Source organism: Eschscholzia californica, unplaced genomic scaffold (assembly GCF_041429995.1).
Source record: "Eschscholzia californica isolate CP2 unplaced genomic scaffold, dmEscCali1.0.p SCAF_5, whole genome shotgun sequence".
Taxonomy (NCBI): Eukaryota; Viridiplantae; Streptophyta; class Magnoliopsida; order Ranunculales; family Papaveraceae; genus Eschscholzia; species Eschscholzia californica.
In genome coordinates, this window is record NW_028238472.1 from 30,761,722 (window position 1) to 30,784,566 (window position 22,845).

At 36.0% G+C, this 22,845-nt stretch overlaps 3 protein-coding genes and 1 non-coding gene across 4 annotated transcripts; 1 reads left to right on the plus strand and 3 right to left on the minus strand.

Annotated features, from left to right (window-relative positions):
- The first annotated feature begins 1,439 nt into the window (after positions 1-1,439).
- Positions 1,440-4,928, plus strand: LOC147538553 (Low temperature viability protein). Its single transcript, XM_086641186.1, has 4 exons — positions 1,440-2,401; positions 2,510-2,926; positions 3,709-4,314; positions 4,581-4,928. The coding sequence occupies exons 1-4, from the start codon at positions 2,003-2,005 to the stop codon at positions 4,710-4,712; spliced, it is 1,554 nt and encodes a 517-aa protein (XP_086497312.1). The 5' UTR covers positions 1,440-2,002; the 3' UTR covers positions 4,713-4,928.
- A 4,379-nt stretch (positions 4,929-9,307) lies between these two features.
- TRNAE-CUC (transfer RNA glutamic acid (anticodon CUC)) lies at positions 9,308-9,380 on the minus strand. Its single transcript has one exon. It is a non-coding gene; the product is annotated as a tRNA-Glu (tRNA).
- A 72-nt stretch (positions 9,381-9,452) lies between these two features.
- Positions 9,453-13,876, minus strand: LOC147538555 (putative serine protease EDA2). The gene is made up of 12 exons (XM_086641545.1): positions 13,619-13,876; positions 13,260-13,385; positions 12,974-13,129; positions 12,537-12,719; positions 12,268-12,384; positions 12,021-12,074; positions 11,852-11,923; positions 11,413-11,618; positions 11,109-11,203; positions 10,849-10,923; positions 10,337-10,420; positions 9,453-9,835 (listed from the first exon to the last, which is right to left on the minus strand). The coding sequence occupies exons 1-12, from the start codon at positions 13,787-13,789 to the stop codon at positions 9,720-9,722; spliced, it is 1,455 nt and encodes a 484-aa protein (XP_086497671.1). The 5' UTR covers positions 13,790-13,876; the 3' UTR covers positions 9,453-9,719.
- A 1,814-nt stretch (positions 13,877-15,690) lies between these two features.
- LOC147538556 (glyoxylase I 4-like) lies at positions 15,691-17,563 on the minus strand. Its single transcript, XM_086641546.1, has 4 exons — positions 17,200-17,563; positions 17,000-17,108; positions 16,692-16,914; positions 15,691-15,931 (listed from the first exon to the last, which is right to left on the minus strand). The coding sequence occupies exons 1-4, from the start codon at positions 17,373-17,375 to the stop codon at positions 15,825-15,827; spliced, it is 615 nt and encodes a 204-aa protein (XP_086497672.1). The 5' UTR covers positions 17,376-17,563; the 3' UTR covers positions 15,691-15,824.
- Between the last annotated feature and the right edge of the window lie 5,282 nt (positions 17,564-22,845).

The window sequence follows — 22,845 nt, forward strand, 5'->3', positions numbered from 1 at the left end:
CGGATATAGGCATATCAGTATCCGAATCTGATAAGCTATCCGAATATCCGAATCCGATAATTATCCGACGCATATTAGAAATCAATATTCGAATTCGAATCCGATAATATTAACGGATATCGGATAGAAACTTTAACAAAATTTCAAATTTGTTCTTTAAATTTTTAACCATTAGATCTAAACAATAAATCTCAACCATACATTTTATATATTATTATAAATAAATTTAAATTTTTATTAATTTTTTATACTTACTTATCGGATACAGATATTTATCGGATCGAATATGAGTGTATCCGTATCCGATAAGAAATATCTGAATCCGTATCCGAATTCGAAATTTCGGATATTTTTTTAAAATTCGAATACGGATGCGGATCGGATGTCGAATATTCGAATATCCATTGACAGGCTTATGCATCATTTCACAAAGACTTGGTCAAAACGAGTGCCTTTCTCAATCTTGTAGAATGGTCGGGCCTAGCAATTCGGAGGTTGCGTATAGATTTTATATATCTATAGTACTATATATTTAGGGCTTTTCAATACGTCGGCTCAATAAAAGAAAACCCTAGAGTGACCTTTTTTTTTGAAAGGGTGATTCATTAATCGGAAATAAGTCCTTACAAAGAAGAAAACAATCCAAGGACTTAAAAAAACTAACAGCATAAGGATTAAAGGTTTAAAGTTATATCGTTAGAGGGCTAAATCTTCAGCCGCTAACTGATGAGGGACGGAACTCGAAGATCTGAGGTAGTGCTAGGGGTGGGAATTGGGTGGGTACGGGGGTCCATGGGCACTTGAAGCATCGGGCCGGGCTGGTCGGGCACGAAATTTCAATGGGTATTAGGGTAAGCGGGTTTATCGGGCGGGCAATTTTGAAATTCGCCTTGTCCATTACCCGCCGAAGCCCTTCAAGAAGCTTGGGTAATTCGGGTATGGGCGGGCGGGTAGCGGGTAAGCTCATTACTTGAAAAATTCATTTTTTCATTTCCTTTTATAAAGTCTCCAAACACCTTTCCTAATTCTAAAGAGGCAATTAGGGATTAAAATTAGACATTATTTGTGTTGTTTTTTCTAAAAATTGAATCTCACATTAATAACTAATGAAGAATTTTCATGGGATACAATATAAACTTATCCCTCTCCTTACTCCTTCAAAGCCAAACACTACTTCAGTAACCTACCAGGAATTCTCTTGGGTCATTGCGAAACAATGCATTGGTTCGTATGGTTACCCTTAAATATATTTTTTTACCATCTTAACTAGGCCTAGCAACATGGAATGTTGGGCTTCATCAACCCAAAAATTGATGTAATTTGGTTGGTTATCATTGGGCGACGTTAAGTGGGTGCGGGCATGGGCGGGTGCGCGGGTAGAGGTTTTAACTCATGCCCATCCACAAAACTTGGCGGGCTGGGCTGGTTATATCCGAGTAGGGCACGGGCGTCCATGGTCCTCGTTGGGCTCGGGTGCCCGTGGATGGGTGCGGGTTCATTGGCAAAATTCCCACCCGGCCTAGGTAAGTGCATTAACGTGATATGCTTTGATCTGATTTGGCTACGTATCTCTTCCATCTCACCTCTTATTCTCCACGGATTGCTGAGAGCCGTCGGATATTAGGGTAAATAAGAATTTGGAGTCCCCCTTCCACCTCAAATTCATTTAGATGGTGCTTGTCGGCCAGTTCAAACCCTAATTGAATTACTATCATCTCACTGTAAATAGCTGAGATTATAGGAATTGTCTTCACTAGAGAGTCGAGTATACTTCCATTTGAGTTTCTTGGAACTGCTGCTGCTGCAGAGGCTCCATTTTTGTTAATCTTCAGTGTACCTGTTGATCTACAACTGCAAAAAAAAGATTAGGTAAAGTGGGTTATTTCTCAAATCCTCCTTCGACCTCCACAACAAACCCTAGAGTGAATTTAGTTTTTTAGCTCAACAAAAGAAAACCCTAGAGTGATTTTTTTTTGTTGACAAACCCTAGAGTGAATTGAAAATGGGGAAGAAGAAATTTATCGAAAAGAAAAAATCTGCGACATTTCAATTACTTGCAAGGGATACATCCGATCCTAACTACACTGATGACCCAAGTGGTGATCGAGTTTTTGTTAGAGTTGATAATAATCAGTACGACCTTTCAATTTTTGAAGACGCACCAGAAGATTGTGAAGAGGGTGATGATAGTTATCTTCCCCAAGGTTTAACTGGAAAGACGAGCACTTATGGGAAGTCATCTCTACCTGATGTTGTTAGAAAAGAAATTCTAGAATTAGGGTTTCCTGATGATGGTTATAACTATCTTCTTCATATGAGAGAAATTAAGAAGAGTGGAGGTGGTTCTGCTTATTATGAGAACAGTAAAGCTAAGCTTGATCAAGTTCCTCTGGATGTAAAGGTTGGTAATTTGGATTACTACTTTTACTAAAGTTTTGATCTTTTTGTTGTTTTAGGGTTTTTGATTGGTTATAATTTGTGGGTTGTGGTTTAATTTGTTCATTGCCAGGCTTATGATGCTTCAAGAGTAAAGGTTTCAGGACTTGTTAATGATTCAAGTGAAAACCCAGACTTAATTTATAATGTTGCTTCTAAGACTGTTGGTGTAAGGATTCAGAGAGCTGTTGATGAGGAAGTTGCTGCTTTGCTTGATGCTGATGAAGATGACTTATTGAGGTTTGGTTCAGATGTTGAAGAATTTGAAGAGGATTTTGTGATAAAGGCTAATCTTCCTGAAGAAGGAGAGGAAGATGAAATTGTAAATGATAAGATAAATCAACAACTTGAAGTACTAAATAGTGAGAACTCTGAATCTGATCATTTGGATCCTGAAGAAGGTGAGGTTGTTGCCCCTGATGATTTGAGACTGAACCAGACTGAGGAGGAACCACGAGCTCGTCGGCTTCTGGATGAGCAATTTGATATGGTAAAATTAACTTGAATACCTTCATTGTTCTTTTATTAAGTTTAACTTGATTATACAAAATGCTTTACATTTTATACATTCAATTACAAGAATTTGAAAAAGTTGAAAATCATAATTTACTATGCCATTTACCTTCTATGGTTTATCCCTTTGTGGGCAATTCGAGTATGGGGACTGTAGTCACTTATCCATGTTTGGCTTGCAGGAAAGGAATACCTTATATATTGTTTGGTTTGGTCAAGAATAAGATTCCTAGGAATTGATTTTGTTAATAGATTATTTGTTTAATGATTCCAAGGGAAACGGAACCAAAAACCCATAGTCCCCTGTGTTCCCTTTAAGAGGATTCCCGTTCTCCCTCAGAATGTTTTTCCTAATTATCTTGCGTGGTCAAACATTTTTTTTTTTGAAATAAATTGTTATTTTCCGCTGCCAGACATCATTTCCTTAATGTGATTCGTGGTAGTCACGTTCCGTTTTGAAATGCTTAAACGTGTGTTCGTATAGTTTTACTCAAGAGTCTTACTTACAGAATTGGTGGAACCATCTTTACCTTTTGTATTAAATTTTTGAGATTTCCAAAAACCAGTTGATGAAAGCATGTGGTCATATCCTACACCAGCTTTTTTGGGAAGACTTTAAGGAAAATAAGCATTTTTCCTTTGAAGATTAGGACATCTCTGGTGGTGTTAAGTTTTAAATCTTCCAATCTCTTACTAATTTCCATCCTTTAAATAGTCTGACGATGATCAAATTTAACACATATCGTGTTCATATTACAGCTTACGCTTCAGGAGTATGGCACAGACAGTGAAAGTGAATATAATGGTTCGATATCTGAGGAAGATGTACCTTTAGCAGTAAAACTTAATCAGTCTCTTAGAAACCGTGAAATCGATGACTTAGAAATCGATGACGGGTATAAAGTTCCTGCAGATTTTATTCATGGCAATGAAGCATTGAATGATGAGAAACTTGTTAACTCGGCTGCTGATTTAATTCGACGATGTGTGGAGTATGGTGAAAAGTATAATGAAACTCAGGATAACGAAGACTTTGTACTAGTAGAGGAAAGTAGTGACGAATCTGACCATTTTGATTGTGAGACCATTGTATCAACTTATTCAAATCTTGAAAATCACCCTGCAAAAATAGAAGCTCCAGCTAGTAGACGAAGGAAGAAAATGATGGAAACCATTCCCGAACTTCCACGTAATGACGGAAATGTGATTTCTCTTCGAGGAAGAGAGAAGCTCCCAGTGGACTTCCTACCTAATAGCAGAAAGAATGTAGTAGAAAAGGAGACTAAAGTATCAGGCTTGAAGGTTGAGCACCTCAAGAGGAAACCTCATGGAGAAGAGTCGAAGGATGAAAAGAAGGAAAGGAAGGTAAAATACCATTAAATGCTCGCTTGGTTTCTCCATTTTGAGAACACATTGAACTTTGGGGTTTTATGTTCCACTGGTGCACAACACGATATTACTTTTCTGATTTTATATTCATGGATTTTTTATTTCACTAGAAGCGTCCATTAGTTGAGAACTTCACCAAGGACTATTTTTGACTGTCTGTTATTTTCAAAAAAAGAAGAATGTGTCAGTGTTATTATTTTTCTTGTCGAGATGTGCTAAAACTGATGTTATCTGGTTTCCAGGCTGCGGTGAAAGAGGAGAGACGAGAGGCTCGAAGATCAAAGAAGGAATTAAAGGGAATCTACAAGTCTGAAACCCATCGGGCTCAGAAAGTTGCCGCGACTAATGGTCCATCATCCATCCATCTTTTGTAAGGTTGTAAGGTTATTTACCCATAGTTATTATATTACTTTGTTGGTTGATATAAACAATATCAAATTAGTTCGCCAATCTTTTTTTTTTTGTTGAAGAAGTTTGCATTTTGCCAATCTTGAGTAACAGTTTTGAATTTGCATTTTGATTAAGCCTGTGCACGAATGATGTGTTATACTTTTCTTTTTAAATGAAAACCGTTGATTGTATTAGTTCAATTCAGCTGTTCAGTGTTCCTTAGATAATGGGAAGGTACTATATCAATCTATTTAAAATTTAGGAGACTACTTACTAGGTAACTAACACGACGAAATCAGATACTGATTCTTAGGTGGTAGTAGTGGTACCACTAGTAGTAGCAGCCTACAAACAGTTAGTTAACCTTTAAGTACTTCCATGCAGCTACATCGAGGTCCACGGCCCAAGGGCAACATCCGATGGACCGCAGTCCACAGCCCATGGCCTACCGGCTGGGTACAATTTTGGAGGGTCGGTAACTACGTAATCCTATTCTCTTCTGTTTGATGAAGTGCACATTTTAGTTTTCATATTCTTCCGGGGCTCTGCAGAGATTTAACCCTTGGCTAGTAACTGAGAGTGAAGATGCTCATAGCTGACTGAGACATTTCTGTTAACACTCAGAGCATCTGAATCTGTTTCTTTCTTAACATGAATAAACTTGAAGTGATTAAAATAGGATTCAGCTCTGGTAGTGATGAATTAAGGTTGTGTTTGTTTTTTATTTGGCGTCTGAATCTGAATTAGCTGAATCTGAATTGGCTGAACTGAATTGGATGAATCTGAAAAATCTGAAAAATCTGAATTGTTTTACTAGTTAGATGTTTGTTTTCTTAATCAGAATTATCAAGTCTGAATTATGCTTTTGACATTTATACCCTCGTGGATATTGTTAAGAAAAAACCCTAATTTCTAAATATCCGTTTCCATCACTTTTCTGCCTCTCTTTCCCCAACTGGTCTACTCCATCATTTGTTCTCCCTACCCCTCTCTCTCTCTACAGGAAACAACAAGATCGGAAGAAAGCTATAAGTTCATCTCAACTCCTTTCACCGGCGGTAATCGTATTTCCAATAAGATATGTGTTGAATCAAAACCCTAACCATTCGACATAAGAAACCTGGTTCTATCGTTGTTGTGTTCGAGTTCTCCATTAAAGCTCCTCCTCCATGACCGACGTCGTCGATATTAGTCATCTCTCTCTAGTTTTTCGTCGGTATAACTTTTTACCTAACCCCTCGCCACATCAGGCGAGGGTTCGAGCCGAAAACAAACCTAAACCCTCCCCAGATCTGGCGAGGGTTTCGAGCAAGATGACCCTCGCCAGATCCGGCGAGGGTTCATAGACCTTCCTCCAGTGACTTTCATGGTAAATCTTGTAGTGATCTTGGTTGTGTTTTTTGGGATTTCGGTGGTGGTGGTAGTGGTGGCTCCGTGGTTCGGTGGCAGTAGTGGCTCGGTGGTAGTGGTGGTGGTGGTTCGTTGGTGGTGGTGGTTCGGTGGCGGTGGTTTGGTTGACTTTGGTGAAAATTAAGACAAGATTTTTAAATTATAGGGACAATGAACGTCATTTTACATATTTCAGAAATTGGGTTCTTATTTCAGACTTGTTTTGAAGTCTGAAATAAGTGGGCTTTTTTTCAGCCCATTAAGACAAGGCCCAAATTCAGCTAAGTTTTCAGATTTTTTTTAATTGAAAACCAAACATCTGAAATCTGAATTGAATTCCAATTCAGATTTCAGATCTGAAAATATTAAAAAACAAACAGCACCTAAGTGTAAAAAGTGGGGTTCCACTGATATCCAATTAAAAAAGGTGTACCACTAATTGAGAGCGTATTGCTAAATTGCCCTAATATTTATTGGGGTCGTGGCACTTCCCGGGATTGTAGTGATGAATTAAGTCATTAACAGAGTCAAAAGCTTGGCTTCCTTGCAAAACTTTAGTTGTTTGAGAATTGATTGTCTAAAACTAGGCCGGATCCTTATTAAAACCCTAAAAGAGAGTGTCTCCCTCTACATTCTTAGAACTTAAAACAAATCATTTTTCTTCTTTTTTGGAAATCTGGCAATATAAAAGTCCATGATAAGGTCATAAGGTTGTCTGGAAACTTAGGGCACCACGACAGTCATGTGTCTGCCGCACCAGTACATTGTGTTTCGTAGCAAATTCTCCTGCTGCAACAGAGAGGAGGGCTGCAACAGAGAGGAGGGCTGCAACAGAGAGGGCTGTGTCTGTGAGGCTACCGTAGTACTCACAAATAACAATCCATCCAGTTGGGAATACCCCCTTGGACTCCCCTTCATATCCTTACTAGATGACCTTACAAAATCTCGACTCAGGTCAAGTTCAGGCGTACACCAATGAGCTAGTCTCTTATGCTTTATAATTTAGTCCTGTGTTTTCTTTTACAAAAATCGTAAAAAAGCTATCAATTTGAAAAAAAATGAAAATTTTGACAATTGCTTTATTATATAAGGCGAGAATGATCTTTACGAACATTTCCTTGAGAAAAAGGCCAAATTTTAGAGCTATCTCCAATGAGAGATACAGTTTCTAATTTTAGAAGGTGGCCAATACGCGGACAACCGTTTTTCTTATATGGACAACTATCTTATGTGGACAACGCAAAAAAATTAAATTTTTATATGGACATCAGTTTCTAAGGGGACAACTCTCTATCAAAGTCCTCTTAGAATCAGATGTATTATTTGATGACCTCCCTCTTTCTCCATAAATCCTAGGTTAGTTTAGTCTTCATCTCTTCTATTACTTGTTCTTCATCATCACTCAAATTTCTAGAGAGAAAAATTCCTTGGAGAAGCATTGGTGTTATGGCATCAAACAAAGGCAAGGGAGTTGTTGTAGAATCTTCCCAAAGACAAAGGTTAGAACCCTAAACCTCTAAAACCAACCATGAAGAAGAAGATGGTACTGATGGCAGAGAAAATCAGAGAAGATGTGGAAGACGGAGATGGATCTGTTGGTTCCAACTCTGAAAACGATGGTGAAGAGGAAGATGAATATGGTAATTCGGGTTGTGCAAAAATATGGCATAACAGAACATCACTTGCGACGAAAATCTAGCATAATCAGAAAACTTGCCAGATTTTCGTCACAACTTAGCTTCTGTTATACAATATTTTCGTCGGTTTTCTGCGAAAATATGGCATAACAGAAGCTAAGTTGCTACGAAAATCTGGAAAATTGTCCGATTTTGCCAGATTTTCGTCGCAAGTTATGTTCTATTTTACCTCATCAATGTCATTAATGCCTATTATAGAAACGCCCGGGAAACTTCTTCAGGTGCAGATTGAGGGATTTTGTCTTCTTCATCCATTTAGGGTTTGATAAAAAAAAATGGTAGAAACTACAGTTAACTTTTAGTAGAAGTGAAGAAAGAAGAATAAGACTAAGAAGAGATTTTGTCTTCTTCATCCATCTAGGGTTTGATAAAAAAAAATGGTAGAAACTACAGTTTACTTTTAGTAGAAGTGAAGAAAGAAGAATAAGACTATGAAGAAGGAAGAAGATGAAGAAGAAGACAGTTTAGGTTTTCATCTTTAACTATTATTTTTGTTAGTAGTCCACAAGTTACTAATTATTAGTATTTAAGACTTTATGGAGTTGTCTCCTTATTAAATCAAAGTCAACGAAGTCAAGCATAATTAACTCGCATTGGGCCCGAAATAGTTGTCCATATAAGAAAAACGGTTGTCCGCGTATTGGTCACCTTTTAGAATGTGTCATCGGACTATGGAGTTTTTAGTTAAAAATAAGGTTATTTTCCAAATGGCCCCCCATTTTATAACCAGCTTCCCGCGTAGTCCCTTACTTTATCGAAAATATCCAAAAAGTTCTCTTTTTTCCTTACCGTCAGATGTCCGTTAACTCTCTCTCGTTTATCTCATCACCTTTCTCAGCCACGTCATTCCTCTCGCCACCTCATCATCTTCTCCGATAAGGTCGCCGACCGACCGACGACCTTCATACTTAAAAGAAAAATATTGTCTCTCTCTCTCTCCTCCTTCCTTCTTCCTCCCTCTTCTTCTCTTCTCTCTCATCCTTTCCTTTTCTCTCCCCCCTCCCTCTCTCTCTATTATGGTTGGCGAAGGGCCCTCTCGCCACCTCATCATCTTCTCCGATAAGGTTGTCGACCGACCAAAATTTCTGGTGACAGACCGACAACCTCCATACTTAAAAGAAAACTTTATACCCCAAAAAATTTCTTTATTTCCTTGAAACACCCATTTTAATTTTTCACAAAAATAAATAAAAAAGTTATGACACATAAATAAATAAAAGAACTTACTAGTTACGAATGAAAATCTAAATTGAGATACATAAGACTAATAAAGGTACTTTTTGCCTGGGCGATATCTTGATGCGTTCATAGGAGATCATAAAGGTTCATACCAAACCAGTCCCATCCAAGGCAAGAAAAAGGAATAAAACAAGGAAATTTTGTTTTATAGAATGGATGCTCGAGGTGCTTACACTACCCGCAGACAAAATAAATGAAATGTAGTGCTCCTATAGAATGGTGGGCCCTACTCAAAAAATAATTAGGACAAAAAGTTCCGTTGCCGGGACTTGAACCCGGGTCTCTCGGGTGAGAGCCGAGTATCCTGACCAACTAGACTACAACGGATTTGTTGCTTGTAAAACCTCTGTTATTTATTAATAGGGACCCTTACCCTAGAAACATATGCTACCATGCAATGTTCCAAGAAAACTTTTCTTTCATTAGATTACTTTTAAGAGTAGTTTCAATTACATAAGTTAATGAACAAAGAACATGAAATATCCAAACATCACAAACTATTTAGTTATTCACTAATAAAATCGAGATTACGTCACACAACAAGATAAATAATTGAAGTCACATCTCACGGATATGATCGATTATTTATCATTCCAAAAAGTATATAGGGTATCTATAAATAAAGTTTGACGAATTGTTGTAGCTTGTACCTCCATCATAAATCAGTTAGATAGAACTCCTGCTACTTTCTTGACATTCAGAGAGCCACAAGTCTAGGTGGTTTACTATCTGCTGCCTCACTTTCTGCACTGCATCTGGAGAGCTGCAATTTTTCGCATCACCTATCGAGAAAAACATCGTTTCTAGTGAGCTCTTCGACTTTTAGAAAAAACACGTGGTAACCAAGTTAAGATAGCCTCTGATATCTAGGTTCTTAGTAAATTTACTGGCATAGTAAACACCAAAACGAGGTCATACACATATTTCATTTCCTTTTTATCTTTTGAACTTGTCTTAGTTATTTGGATCAACGACTGCTAAATTATACAGAATTGACTTAAGTGATGTTAACCTAGAATGGTATTTTACGAACCTGATAGGATTTTGTGCTAATAAACACTACATGTTCATACAAATATCACAGTATACCCATGGAAGTAAATGTGAATATAGAATAAGTATTTTGAGTATTGTATACGACTATCTTTATTCTACATGGCCCAAATATTTAAAAGGAATATCCATTTACACGGATTATATCGCCTGCCATGCCACAACCCATCAACATCAGTAGCCATATATGAAGACGAAAATTTAAAGTCACCACGTGATTAGAAGCATACCTTCAAGACTTAAAGGAGATTGGGGACATCCTCTTAGATCAGTTCCATGGCCACAATTGTGACATGAGATGATGTAGGATGGCACTGCATAGTTGCATGGTAAAAGACTTTTAGTAACAAATATAACTAATAACATGACAAGTTCATAGTATAACTTCTAGTTTACGTCATAGACGGTTATATATATCCATAACTCCATAAGGCGTTCAAATCAAAACTAGGAAAGAAAATGCTCAGTAGGTGCAAAATGAAAAAAACCACAGGAAGACCTGTATGATGCACGTGTAAGAGGTTTATCTAGTATCATTTCATCAAGATAGATTGTGGTGGTGACATCAAATTAGTATTGATCATGGGGTATGGTTCACAAAGTTGGTAACATATCATGAAGTGGTGGCATTGTTAATTTGTGATGGTAAAATGCAAACACAATATCTACTCCTTCGGAACTCCGAATTCTGACTGCTATATACGGATGACAGACATTTTGACACAGCAGATAGAAAACTTACTATCTGGAGAAGAAGTCTGCTTAGAAGCATGGCGCCACGGGTCCTGTGATCCATTAGTGAAGACTATCTTTGACCCTGCAAAGTGATGAAGTATGATACATATACTTAGTTTTTATGAATACTGAAACTACAAAGACACAAGATGTTGCATGACAGAGGAAGTTCTGCGTAATTTTTGGGGATACAAAATGCGAAAAAAGAAAAGAGGCGCATCTTGAACCAGGCGAAAAGAAAAAGATCTCGAGGGTAAAAGTTCTGACCAGCAATCTTTGTGCCTCCATAGTACAAATTGGTTGCATCCACAGTAGGGTAGATGCCTTCTCCAAACAAATTCTTGCAGAGGTCCAGATGGTATCTAGAAAATTGGAATAGTGGAATTGGAAATTTCAGATATTCATAATAGAAAGGAAGAACTCAACACTACGCTAATCAATTTCCATCTCAACATTAAAAGACTTCAAATTACTTTTGCATTTCCAATTTAACCAGTTTGAGTCCATTTGACACGAAAAATACCGAACGGGAAAACTAAACATTAGTTTCCAAGGTAAAGATGAGACATGCCTTACGTCCACCTTCGATGAGCGAATGCTATCATTTGAGGGTGCAGTCTGGAAATAAGCGACCTCAGTACACACTTGGAACCACCATAATCTGTCACCACTAGCTTGACCAAGATCAGTCCTCTTCAAGTATCGCTGATCATAAGTTTGAACGCGATTACCATGACTCCCGATATAGTGATCTTTCACATAACTCGCATATGCATCCTACGGCAAGGTCATTCTTCAGAATCATAAGCACAACACTTAAGACAGGCATCATGTTTGAAAACCATAAAGACTAGAAAGAGATAACATAAACGCATATGTCGAATTATATTGACAAAACACAAAAATTCCACCCTTGCAAGAAACAAGATAGCAAAATTAGTTAATGAATTTAGTTCCACATGGACTGTTACACGCATGCTGATAGCAGAGAGAGAGAGAGAGGAGTATACCAACAAACTCTTTCCACTCTTTTTTGCTTCAACAAGTGGGACACATAGTACATCTGGATTTCCATACTGGAACTGCAAAGTACAAATAGTGGAAACATATCATAAACTTGTTTTAGAAAAACTCTGCCACAAGCAAAACTCACTGACTTCTTTGGGTAGGTTATAATACCGCTATAACTGCAGCATCTGCGAGAAAGTACATAAAATCACCGTCGTTCTTAAGCTGCAAGCACATTGAAGATACACAATGAGAATTCCGAAGATATTATTCAAACAAAAAATACTAAACAACTAAGTAGATCAATAAGAATTGCATAAAACAAGTGGTTCTTTCTGTGTTGTGGCAGGAAAGCGATATGAAAACACTAAATATCCTCTAGTAAATTACAAGTACAATTTTTCCTCATCTATCATACCTCAGATGCACCAAACAAAGTTTTTACTGCTGTTCCCTCTGATTTTAGTTTTCGTTCAATAAGTTTAGTAGTTTCTTGTAATGCAGCTTTACAATCAGGACCAGCAGACTCTCCAATCTGCAGTCAGACAACCAGAAGGAAGTTCATTGGTAAGTGATAGTATTAAGATTTGTTTTAACCGAGTGGATTGTGAGAGCTAACAAGGTCAATCGCTCTATTAACTTGCGCATAAGGTGTAGAACTAACAGGAACCCAATAAACAATTTTACCTGCTTGTCAAATTCAGTGAAGTCGTACACGGCAAGAACAACTGCAGAACTTGCAAGACTTCCACAGGCTAAGTGTGGGAATTTCAGACGAAACCACGCACTGAGTGCCCCAGAGTAAGAGACACCGAAGACAAACCATGGGTTATCAGCATTTGATCGATTAAGCTTTGCATTCAAGGATTCCTGAGCTCGATTACGCACACGAAGAAGATTAATCTCACAAACAAGAACTTAAGTAGCTGATCAAAATGGAAAAAACAATGGTTCTGACTCCCCGGGACATCAAAATTCAGAAAAGCACAGTTGTGAAGACATTGCCGAGACAAAAGCAAATAAGTTTATACGAATGATGCGCGAATAATCTAGGGTTTCCATAGAATTATTTCACTTGAGCATTATCTTAATATTGAAATCACGTAGAATAGTAGTAAAATTACCTGGTAATACTGACGGAAAACAGCCAAATCAAAAAGAGCTTGCTTTGAAGATAGATATTTCAAATTTTCTGTGGAATATGAATTGAAAGGAGAACTCTTCCCATAGTATCTATGCTCTAGAGAAACCACAGCAGCACCAAATTTCTTTGCCATAACCTGCTTGATATAAATACCACAGTTTTCTAACATTCAACAATAAACCCTAAAAAACCAAAGATGTTGAAATTCAATTAAGATGGATAAACATCTAGATTTCTGAAATCAAATTTAATATAGTATAACTTACACTGATATAATCATTTGAAATTCCATTACAAGCAGATTCACCACAAATTTTCAAGAAAATAGGTCCATCAGGAACTCGAAAGTAATCAAGGAATTCATAATAACGCTGCTCAAATTGACGGTGATCCTACAAAATCATAGTTCAATCAAAACAACTATAAATCACAAACCCTAAAAGTTCCAAAATTAAGAAATACAAATCATCAAATTTGAGGGTTAACGAAATTCCCATATTAGTAAAGTTGTGTCAAAATGATTCGATTTTTTCAAGAGAGAAGAAATTGCAGCAGTATAAGTAGAAAAAAGAGGAATTTATGTTGGAGGGTGAGAGAAAGTTTAGAGAGAGAGAGAGAAACTAACGATTGGTGAGAAGTGATCGAGAGTCTGGTTCAACCAGAGTTCTTGTTGAGTCAAGTAATTGCTACTACTGCTATGGTTTAGAAAGTGGAGAATCCGAGGTTGGACGATGACGAAATAGTGAGAAGTGAAGATTAACAAGAACGAAATGTCTAACAGTAATGAGACCTTCATCTTCTTTAGAGAGAGAGAGAAAGGGAGGGTGATTTTTAGAGAGAGAGAGAGAGAAACTGTACTTTTTTTACCAACGCGGGAAAGAAGATGTATATAACCCACCGGGATTTTCGGTAATAATAGGTGCCAAACGCCCAAACGGTTGTATTTGATTGGTGATTTCGTCACCCCACCCCCAATCGTGTCAGTCATCTCTTTCAATCTTTTAACACCCAGGGTGTACGAGAAGACTTAAAGAAAACTAAAAGGTTCATAACATGAATTTGGCGAAGTACAGTGGAAACTAGGGACCCAACAACTGATTATGTTTGGGAGCAATATAATGAGAACTGAATGCTTTTGTTATCGGTAACTATGTTTTTACTCATTTGTTATTTATTTTTTTCTTCATTGGCCAAATGATCCACTTTTTAAACGATCTACTTTTTGAGTATGTAGATTTTTTAACAATGAAACCATATCCTTTTACAGGTATTGCTGGTCAAGTAATAAATTTAGTACCACAAATTTTAATTAGATGATAGACTAGTAAAATTTGAAATTTAACCATCCTTCATATTGCCATAAATTATCAATATAATTATAACAACCATGAAGCTGAAATTGGTCTTTTTCTTTTGCAATAATTTATACGGTTAGAAAGTCACCATTGGTTTGCGACAACAAAAAAAAAAAAAGTCACAGAGTCTTGCATTCAACGGGACAAGGTAGATAAATTATTTTCCCCAAACAACCAAAAACCTAGAGTTTATAAAGTTCTTATTGTGAAGCCTATATTAACTACAAAGTTTGGCAATCTGTTTTATTGTTGTCAATGTGACTAACTTATTATTGCATATTCAACTCATTTGGATGCATTTGTATCTAGGAGGGCTCCTTTGATTGTTTAAATGATCAACCAAGGTGGTCTGGTTTAAGCTTAGGCCAGGCTCAAGTGTACGAAGTTGATTAGAAAATGTGAGATAATGAGAAGTAGATTAGAACATGTTCGGAATTTGTAACCCTTGCACCTGTTAGCAGGGAGAGCCCACATAGGGCCCGTACAGACACGTGCCCCCACAAGGTCAAACGGGAGCTCCTTTCCTATGAAAAGAGGTGACTATGTGGGCTTAATAACCCAAAAGACTTAAGCCCACTATCAATTACAAATGTTAACAACTTAAATGGCCCACCCACTATGTCTTTTATTTATGGCCCTCCATTCATCCACTTATAACTATTTTCTTGTGATGGTCCACAGCCCACAAAGGCACCAAATCTATGGTACTATAAACTCTAATTTCAAATTAAATATGAAACAAACGAAGATAAAAAAAAAAGTTAAAAATTTTGGTAGTCATGTTATTTTTTACGAAGTTACAATCTCATCTTTCTTCATGGCTGCGACATTAAAAAAAGGATTAATATATGATTTTCTTTTATTTATTTTAAATTGAAGTTTGAAATAAAGTTTTTGTTGATATTCTTTTCAATGTGTTTTAGTTTTTTGTGAAACAAAGTGTTCTCCAGTATCAATATTGTAAAAAGAAGATTACGAAAACGAATGAGAGGCAGAAGATGAATGATAATTTACTTGCATGCATTTAGAAGGATATATTAGTAATGAAGTTATTAAGGTGAAAACTCTTCCAAGACAATTATAAATATGTAAATAGATAAAATTGCATGATTCAGTAACAGTCATTTTCTTATAGTATATGAATTTGTGCCCACATGAAAAAAAAGTTGTGCTTTGTCTCTGCTTGTTAGCCTTGCACTACCATCTGGATATGTAAAATTATATTTTAGACTATCGTAAAAACTCAAATTGAACCATGTTAGCCTTGCACTACCATCTGAATATCTAAAATTATATTTTAGACTATTGTTAAAACTTAAATTGAACCAAAAGAAAGAGATTTGTAACAAAAAAAATTTCTTATATATAGATTACTTCAATCTACACAAATTTTATTACAAAATTGCAAAAAGGAGAGAAACTAAATAGGTAAAAAAAATAAAGATAAAAAGGGCAGTAATTCTTTTCATGATTAAGTTACATGGCAATGTCAATCATGTTAGTGAACAAGCTTTCCATCATTCTTGTCTCCATCTCTTGAGCATGTAGGGTTTTTGGTCTTGCTAATGATGATGCTTCATTACCTAAATACAATAATGGCAAACATTTATTAGATACACATGAACCTAAAACTTAAGTCTTTCTAATCATACCATAAATTTAGGCTTTATTCTTTCAACCTTGATTTCTTCTATTCTTATTAATGATGTTGTTGCAACAAAAAAAAAGAAGATTAATGATGGTGTCATTTCACATGTTACCACCTTTCTTGGAGACAAAGACATGCCTGTTTAACAGTACCTAAGCATGTGACAAGATCTAATGTTATTTTTTTGTGCCTTTAACCAAGATGGGTGTGCCTAAATTAGGTAAATGTTTTGTTTTGAAGGCATCCACTTTTCACCCATAGGTCCAATAACAAAGTCTACAATAAGAGCAGACATTACTAACTAAGGTGGTGTTAGTTTTTTCTCCCAGGGTCCATCTGCAATCTGACTCAGGATCTAAATTGATTTAAATCAGATGGCTTAATTTTTATTTGTTTGATTGACTCTAAATGATTGACTCAAATTGATTTTAGCTAGGTCTATTTGAGTCATACCCAAAATAATTTTGAAATGAAATTATAGTCTCAAATCATTTAAAATGACCACGAGACGTCCAATACTTGATTTAGATTAAGATGAGCTAGACTCGGACAAGTCAAATCTAGACGATAGAGAAGAAAAAGACATCTAAATTTATTAATGTTGTATTAGATGTCCATTGGGAAATATAAGAAAGTAAAAGAATGAGTCAAAGAGATTATGGTCTTAACAATGATGATTAAGACAGTTGACTTACTTTGGGAATCAAATTCAATGTATGATTGTTTGGGTTTCGTAATTGGACAAGAAGAGAGAGGAAGAACGGGAAGGTTGTCACAGTTGCAAATTTCGATCATATAACCATCTGGATCATGAAAAAATAATTGATCAACGAAGATCCCTCCTTCTTGTACTAAAGCTGTCTCGTATTTCATCCCCATTCGCTCTAATTTTCTCTTCACTAGTTCGATATCTGTACACTACAAAAGTTACAACATTAATTAGTTAATTACTACCCCTAATTAACATATCTATTAAGAAACTTAAAAAGAAAATATGGCTTACTTGGAATGAAATGTGATTATCTTTAGGATTAATGATTGTTGGCTTTTGTGGGAAATCACTAGCTGAAGGACACTGCAATAAATGTATTCCAATTCCATAGTTGAATAACCTATTTCACAATTAACAAAAAAAATAATTTAGATAATTTGATGTAATTATAATCATCATTAATTCATTAGAGAACTTAATCAAATAATTACCAGGCTCCTTCAAAGCTAAAAGAAGAAGGTCTTCTAATTAGAACAAAACCAAGAACTTCTTGGTAGAATTTGGCTGATTCAGCCACTGATTTACAGAGATAAGATACATGGTTAAGTGATAATAATGGCAGACTCTGGTGGTTTATTTCTTCTTCTTCTTGCCTAATTATACCCATTATCCTCAAAATCTTAATTGATTACAGTAATTAAAAATTATGTTTTCTGATCACTAGACCAAATCTATCTCTCAAAACTTGTGAAAACTCTCTCTCTCTCTCTTAACTCTCTCTCCCTCTCTCTCTCTCTTAGTTGTGGTTATAACTAGATGGCTTGAGAAGTTGAAACGATGACCCTATTTATAAACGGATAAGTCTGACTAACGCCCCTGAATAATAAAGAATATTTAATTCACGTCCCTGGACTTAACGCGTAAAGTCTATCCAATTTTGGATTTTGTCTCCACCTTGGACAAGAGTCACAAGCCCTATCACTTGATCACTTATCAGGTATTTCTTCTTCTTTTTTTCTTTTTCTTTTTTTTTTTTTGATGAAATTTTTTTTTGTTGAAAGAGGTGTGTTTCTTCTTTGCTTCCCCAAAAAATATCCCCTATCATCCATTTATGTAATTGTCTTTCTAACTAGTCATTTTTGTATGGCTTTCTATCCTACCTTTACTATTTATGCAAGTGACGTAAAAGATTCAAACTCTAAGCATCCAACATTGACGAGAAAAGTCACTTGGTTGCCTAAGTAATTGATGGTATTGACATAAATCATAAAATTTTGGAGGTCTTAAGTTCGTTTTTTTAGAGAAGGTGGAATCAATGATTATTGAATTTGAGTTATTAAAGTTACAAATAATAATAAGTTTGTCTAGCTTTAAGCTCTATATTATTAGACTTTAGGCCCCTTTAATTATTGGTTTAGGTTGCGGCTAAAGACCCCGCCCAAAGTGCTGTAGACCCTGGGAATACGCATGGGACATCTCACAATTTTTGCTTAATCCGGGGGCCTACAACACTTTGGGCGGGGGCCTTTAGCCCCTCCCATTGGTTTAACTTAGACGGTTGTCGTGTTTATCACATTTTGAAGATATATCAATGCCTTGTAATGATTAACGTAGATCGTAGTCGGTTTTTGAAAAGAAAACATTAAGGAGAAAATATTTGTAATCAATTTTTATTTTACTGGTCTACTTATCTACATAAAAAATGTAAAACTAATCTTGGTTGACACTCTAGTCGATCATCTAAATTTTTTAGAGGAGTTTGTGTGAATAAATGAAGAAATGAACCCAAGTAATCACTTGATTGATAATGTAACATGAAATTTTTTGGTGATCCAATGATATAGGATGTAAATGTGGTCATTTAGCTCAATAGTTATGTGTTTCCTCTAACTTAAATCTAGAAGATCATAGATTCAAACCTACAAGATTTAATTCACGTCTTGAATTTTTTTTTTTTTTTTTTTTTTTGGAAATTGACTACGATTTACGATAATCATTATATTGGCATTGATACATAAAAAATGTGATAAGTACGAGACTGTCGAATTCAAACTCTTACAAAGAACTGACCTATGGCCCAACTAAACTATGACTTAAAGTCCAACAACACTATTTATATCATAAAAATTCAAGTTCAATAAACCATGAAAACCACCTCCCCTTAAAATCGAATACAATTTATTGACATTCACGTCTTGAATTATCCAATGCAATTTACAATCATTAAAGTTGTCCTGAACTATCCAATACAATTAACAAGCATTAAAGATGTGAAGGTTGTTTAATGATTCTCCTAATTTCCTATCAGTTTTTTTCACAGTTTCTATGACAACTATATACAAACATTTTACTTTATTATTTCATATCCTTTATTATTATTATTATTTTTACGAAAAAGTAAAATTGAAATAAACAAAGATGATTTATCATCTATCAACTAAAGTGAACTGTACAGGACCTAATCATTTTATATTATGATGTAATGAATATTTAAATGAATCATGCTAGAGGCGTCCACATTCGAGTCAATGCATTTTTCAATAGATAATAGGACCGTATTGATTATAAAAGAGACATAAGGGGGGTGAGTGTAATAAAAGGACAAATATTTACACATAGGGACAAGTGATAAGAAGGAAAAAGGTCAGCTTTGTTGCGCAGACGTGTAACCCACTAGAACTATCTGGATGTTTCACGTTCTGCATGCTAATCAGAGAAAATACAAAAAGTCCACGTTGGGTTGGGCCCCTCCATGTGCTAGACTCGGTGGAACCTAGTGGCTACTGGCCCACCACTGATTCCAACTCCTCATTTAAGTTTGGAGTTTTTTTTTTCTTTTTGTAATATTGTAAGAGATTATATTATATTCCAACATAAGAGTAGAGATCTAAAAGGAAAATATATAACTTTTTTACAAGGAAAAACATATAGTTTTTTTTTTATTTTGTTAAGAGGAAAAACATATAGTTTGAAATACATCTTTAATACTGTAACTTGCAAGGCTATATCATAAACAAATGCATGAACCTACTTAGAACTGACAGCTTTCCAATTAACCTGCAACCATAATCAGTCGGGATTTATCGAGGAGCTAAAAAATTGTTCCAGTTACGTATCCCTATTATTAATAGTAAACTTTTTCTTGCAAGGACTAGTGATGCTGTAACAGTCCTGAGTAATTTATGGGGGTGCATTTAGCAACCCTTAAGAAAAATCACTTCCACCGTTTGTTTCTCTATGATGTTCTTATATTAAGAGGGGTTGGACATCTGTTTTCCAAATTACCTTCAAATCCCTTAAACTCACTAAATCTTAACACCACCCATTTTATTTTTATTTTTTCTCCAGCAGTGATTTCTTGAGAGGGAGAGAGGGTTTGGGCAATCTAGAGAGAGAAAGCTAGGGCAAGAAAAAGAAGAAGAAGGGAGCGGAACTTGGCGGTTTTTATCTCATTGTTCTTCTCGTGGGATTTGTTTTTCTTTAGATTAAGGTAGGTTTCTTCTTCCCTATGACTTTACTCGCCTTTTGTTGTTCCTCTAGTTATGATTTGAGTTCACTTTATCTCTGTCTTGTCTTGATTAAGACAGAGTCTGGGTTGAAGTAAGGAACTTCATTTCTCTAAGTTATAGAGAGATAAACGATAATCGAATAGCGATTTTATCAGTAATTTCTTCTTTCGGAATAATCGAGATAGACAAGAGATAATGGAGTCGAGGCGAGAATAAATTCTCTTTCCTCAAGACATTTTACACTCTCGTAACAGTACCAATTGTTAGGGTGTATGCCTTCGGAATACAACGACTATCCTTTCAGAATTTAAGATGGTACTTCTATATTCTGAAAGCGGGCGAACCTTCGTAAATAATATGAGCTCTTAGACTGAAGCAAATAGATCTTTTAGACACTCAGATACTTCTCTCTTCGGAATTCCAGACACACCAGAATATTTTTAAAATCAGAAATATATTCCAGACACACCAGAATGCTAATTTCAAGAGAGAAGAGAAGAACAAAATGGACGAAATTCACTCGGAGAGTTCTTTCTTCAAAATTCTAGATATATTAGAATACATCCAAATCAGATTTATATTCCAGACACACTAGAATACTGACTTTTACAAGAAAAGAAAAAAACGAATTGATGATGAATGGAATGAATTTGGTTTGTTTATATAGGAATCGAATATGTACATTTGTCTTTTGGGGTCAAAGGACATATCCCTTCAAAATGGCAGACTCAAACCGAAAATTAGAGTCAATGGCAATATGGAACATTGGATTAGGCTCAATTACTCGTGTGGAACACCCACCGTTGGATGGAGCTAGATGCTGCACGAATTCGTCCCAACAGATCAAGAAAGTGACCGTTAGATGAGGATTTGTTGAAATCCCGAAGCTGACCCGACACAGAGAAGATACGCGTCGTTGGATCTCGCTGATCCAACGCGTCTGACTTTGTCCCAACACTGTTCCGTGGACTTCAAAGCGCGACCGTCAGATCTCGCGAAATCCTGCGGAGTGAACGCGAGCCGTCCAGATCTGGACGTGCTCGCTTCTCTTAAATGGTCCCCAAATTGATTAAAAGCTTAATGCTTAGCCTCTCACTGCAAGCAACACTGTTTTCATCCTAGGAATGGGTAAACGATAAAAATCTCTTACAGTGTTACTGTCGAGTCAGGATATAGCTTCATTTGCCCTTTGAACCTAGATCGTAGGTTCTCCAGTCATCTAGGTAGGGTTTCACCATGGCTTTACTCATTTACTTTAGGCGTTTTGGCCACACCCCCTTGATGATGCAATTTCTACTCTCTTTTTCACCATTGTTCTATACGGATCAACTGGGTAACTTAGGATTGTACATAATTTTAATTTATGTGTTCCTTGAGAGCAATTTCTTTATGTTGCTAGTCTATTTGTTTTCAATTCTCTAGACTTACCGTATTAGTGCCTACGCAACAACTACTTAGGTTTATTGCGTGCACTAGCTTTATTCACATATAAATATCATCCAGGAAGTTCACCCACTAACTTTGCGTCTCCAGAGTAATGAACCCATCAAGGCCTTTATGATTACATTGCCGATCAAGTTATGCACGTTTGCCCTTTAAGGAATTTTATGATATCATAGTCCTTAGTGATTTTTCAAATCCACTGTTAGACTTTGTATCTGAGATTCAAGTGTTGTCAACATATCTTGATTTTTCTTTGTTTATGATACGTACAACCTAATTTTACGAGTCTACTTAGATACCTAATAACTATTTGTTACTCAGACAACTCTTTATTGAATTTGTTGAAATTCAAGTGTTTATGCTTACCGTGGTCCTTGAGTGGCTATTCTACCTTTCTCAGTCCAAACATGTAATTTAAATTATTAATCATGTGTAACGATTCAATCTGGAAGAACATCGGGATCATATCTTCTCAAACACCTCCTTGTTCCTAACTGGTATCGTCTGTTATCTTGAACAAATGATTCACGGTTGAATCTTGTTACTTAGTCTAGGGTTAAAAAGAGAAGTTCTTCCCGTTTGTGTTGTCCCAGACTTGTTGAGTGAATTAGACTTTCAGGTCATCACTTATATTCACACACTTGATTTCTTAATCTTGTCAGAACTTGGTGAATATAATTAAAGTTCTTAGTTCAATGAAACCTTATCGATCAAATATTCTTTTTGGCCAAATCTAGTTTCTGGGGTACTCCATAATTCCCTCTTCTCACATCCCTATGAGGTTATATCTTAAGGAGAATTTTGAAATCTTTATGTCATTTATTTCTTTCTAACTAGCATTTAGGCTCCTTCTCGGTCCCCCCCACATTTCAAGAGTATTTTCTCTTACTCATCAACTTAGATGGAATCTTACCATATTCCATATAGTGTACCATCCAGATACTTAACAATATCTGCCCCCCACAGTTATAGAGTAACCAGTGAATTATCCTTTTTGATAAAACTATTTTCTTACACAATTCCTTTAGTGTTGCGGTTTTAGTTTTGTTTCATAAAATGATAATTTATGATCATTAGAACCTTGAATTATAGCACAAGGTGAGTTTCTCTTTAATCTCTTTCGTAGGTTATATCTCTTAACATATATACTTGCTTGATAGGTTCAAAACTATCCCATGATCACTA

Excerpts from the sequence above, each read along its gene's own strand:
- LOC147538556 (XM_086641546.1), bottom strand. The coding sequence starts at position 17,375 with ATGGGTATAATTAGGCAAGAAGAAGAAGAAATAAACCACCAGAGTCTG. Across the intron at positions 17,109-17,199 it reads TTTAGCTTTGAAGGAGCCTG|GTTATTCAACTATGGAATTG; the intron begins GTAATTATTTGA and ends ATTGTGAAATAG. Across the intron at positions 16,915-16,999 it reads ATAATCACATTTCATTCCAA|TGTACAGATATCGAACTAGT; the intron begins GTAAGCCATATT and ends TAACTTTTGTAG.
- LOC147538553 (XM_086641186.1), top strand. The coding sequence starts at position 2,003 with ATGGGGAAGAAGAAATTTATCGAAAAGAAAAAATCTGCGACATTTCAA. Across the intron at positions 2,402-2,509 it reads AAGTTCCTCTGGATGTAAAG|GCTTATGATGCTTCAAGAGT; the intron begins GTTGGTAATTTG and ends GTTCATTGCCAG. Across the intron at positions 4,315-4,580 it reads ATGAAAAGAAGGAAAGGAAG|GCTGCGGTGAAAGAGGAGAG; the intron begins GTAAAATACCAT and ends TCTGGTTTCCAG.
- LOC147538555 (XM_086641545.1), bottom strand. The coding sequence starts at position 13,789 with ATGAAGGTCTCATTACTGTTAGACATTTCGTTCTTGTTAATCTTCACT. Across the intron at positions 11,619-11,851 it reads AGAGTGGAAAGAGTTTGTTG|GATGCATATGCGAGTTATGT; the intron begins GTATACTCCTCT and ends ACCTTGCCGTAG. Across the intron at positions 10,924-11,108 it reads TGGAGGCACAAAGATTGCTG|GGTCAAAGATAGTCTTCACT; the intron begins GTCAGAACTTTT and ends ATCACTTTGCAG.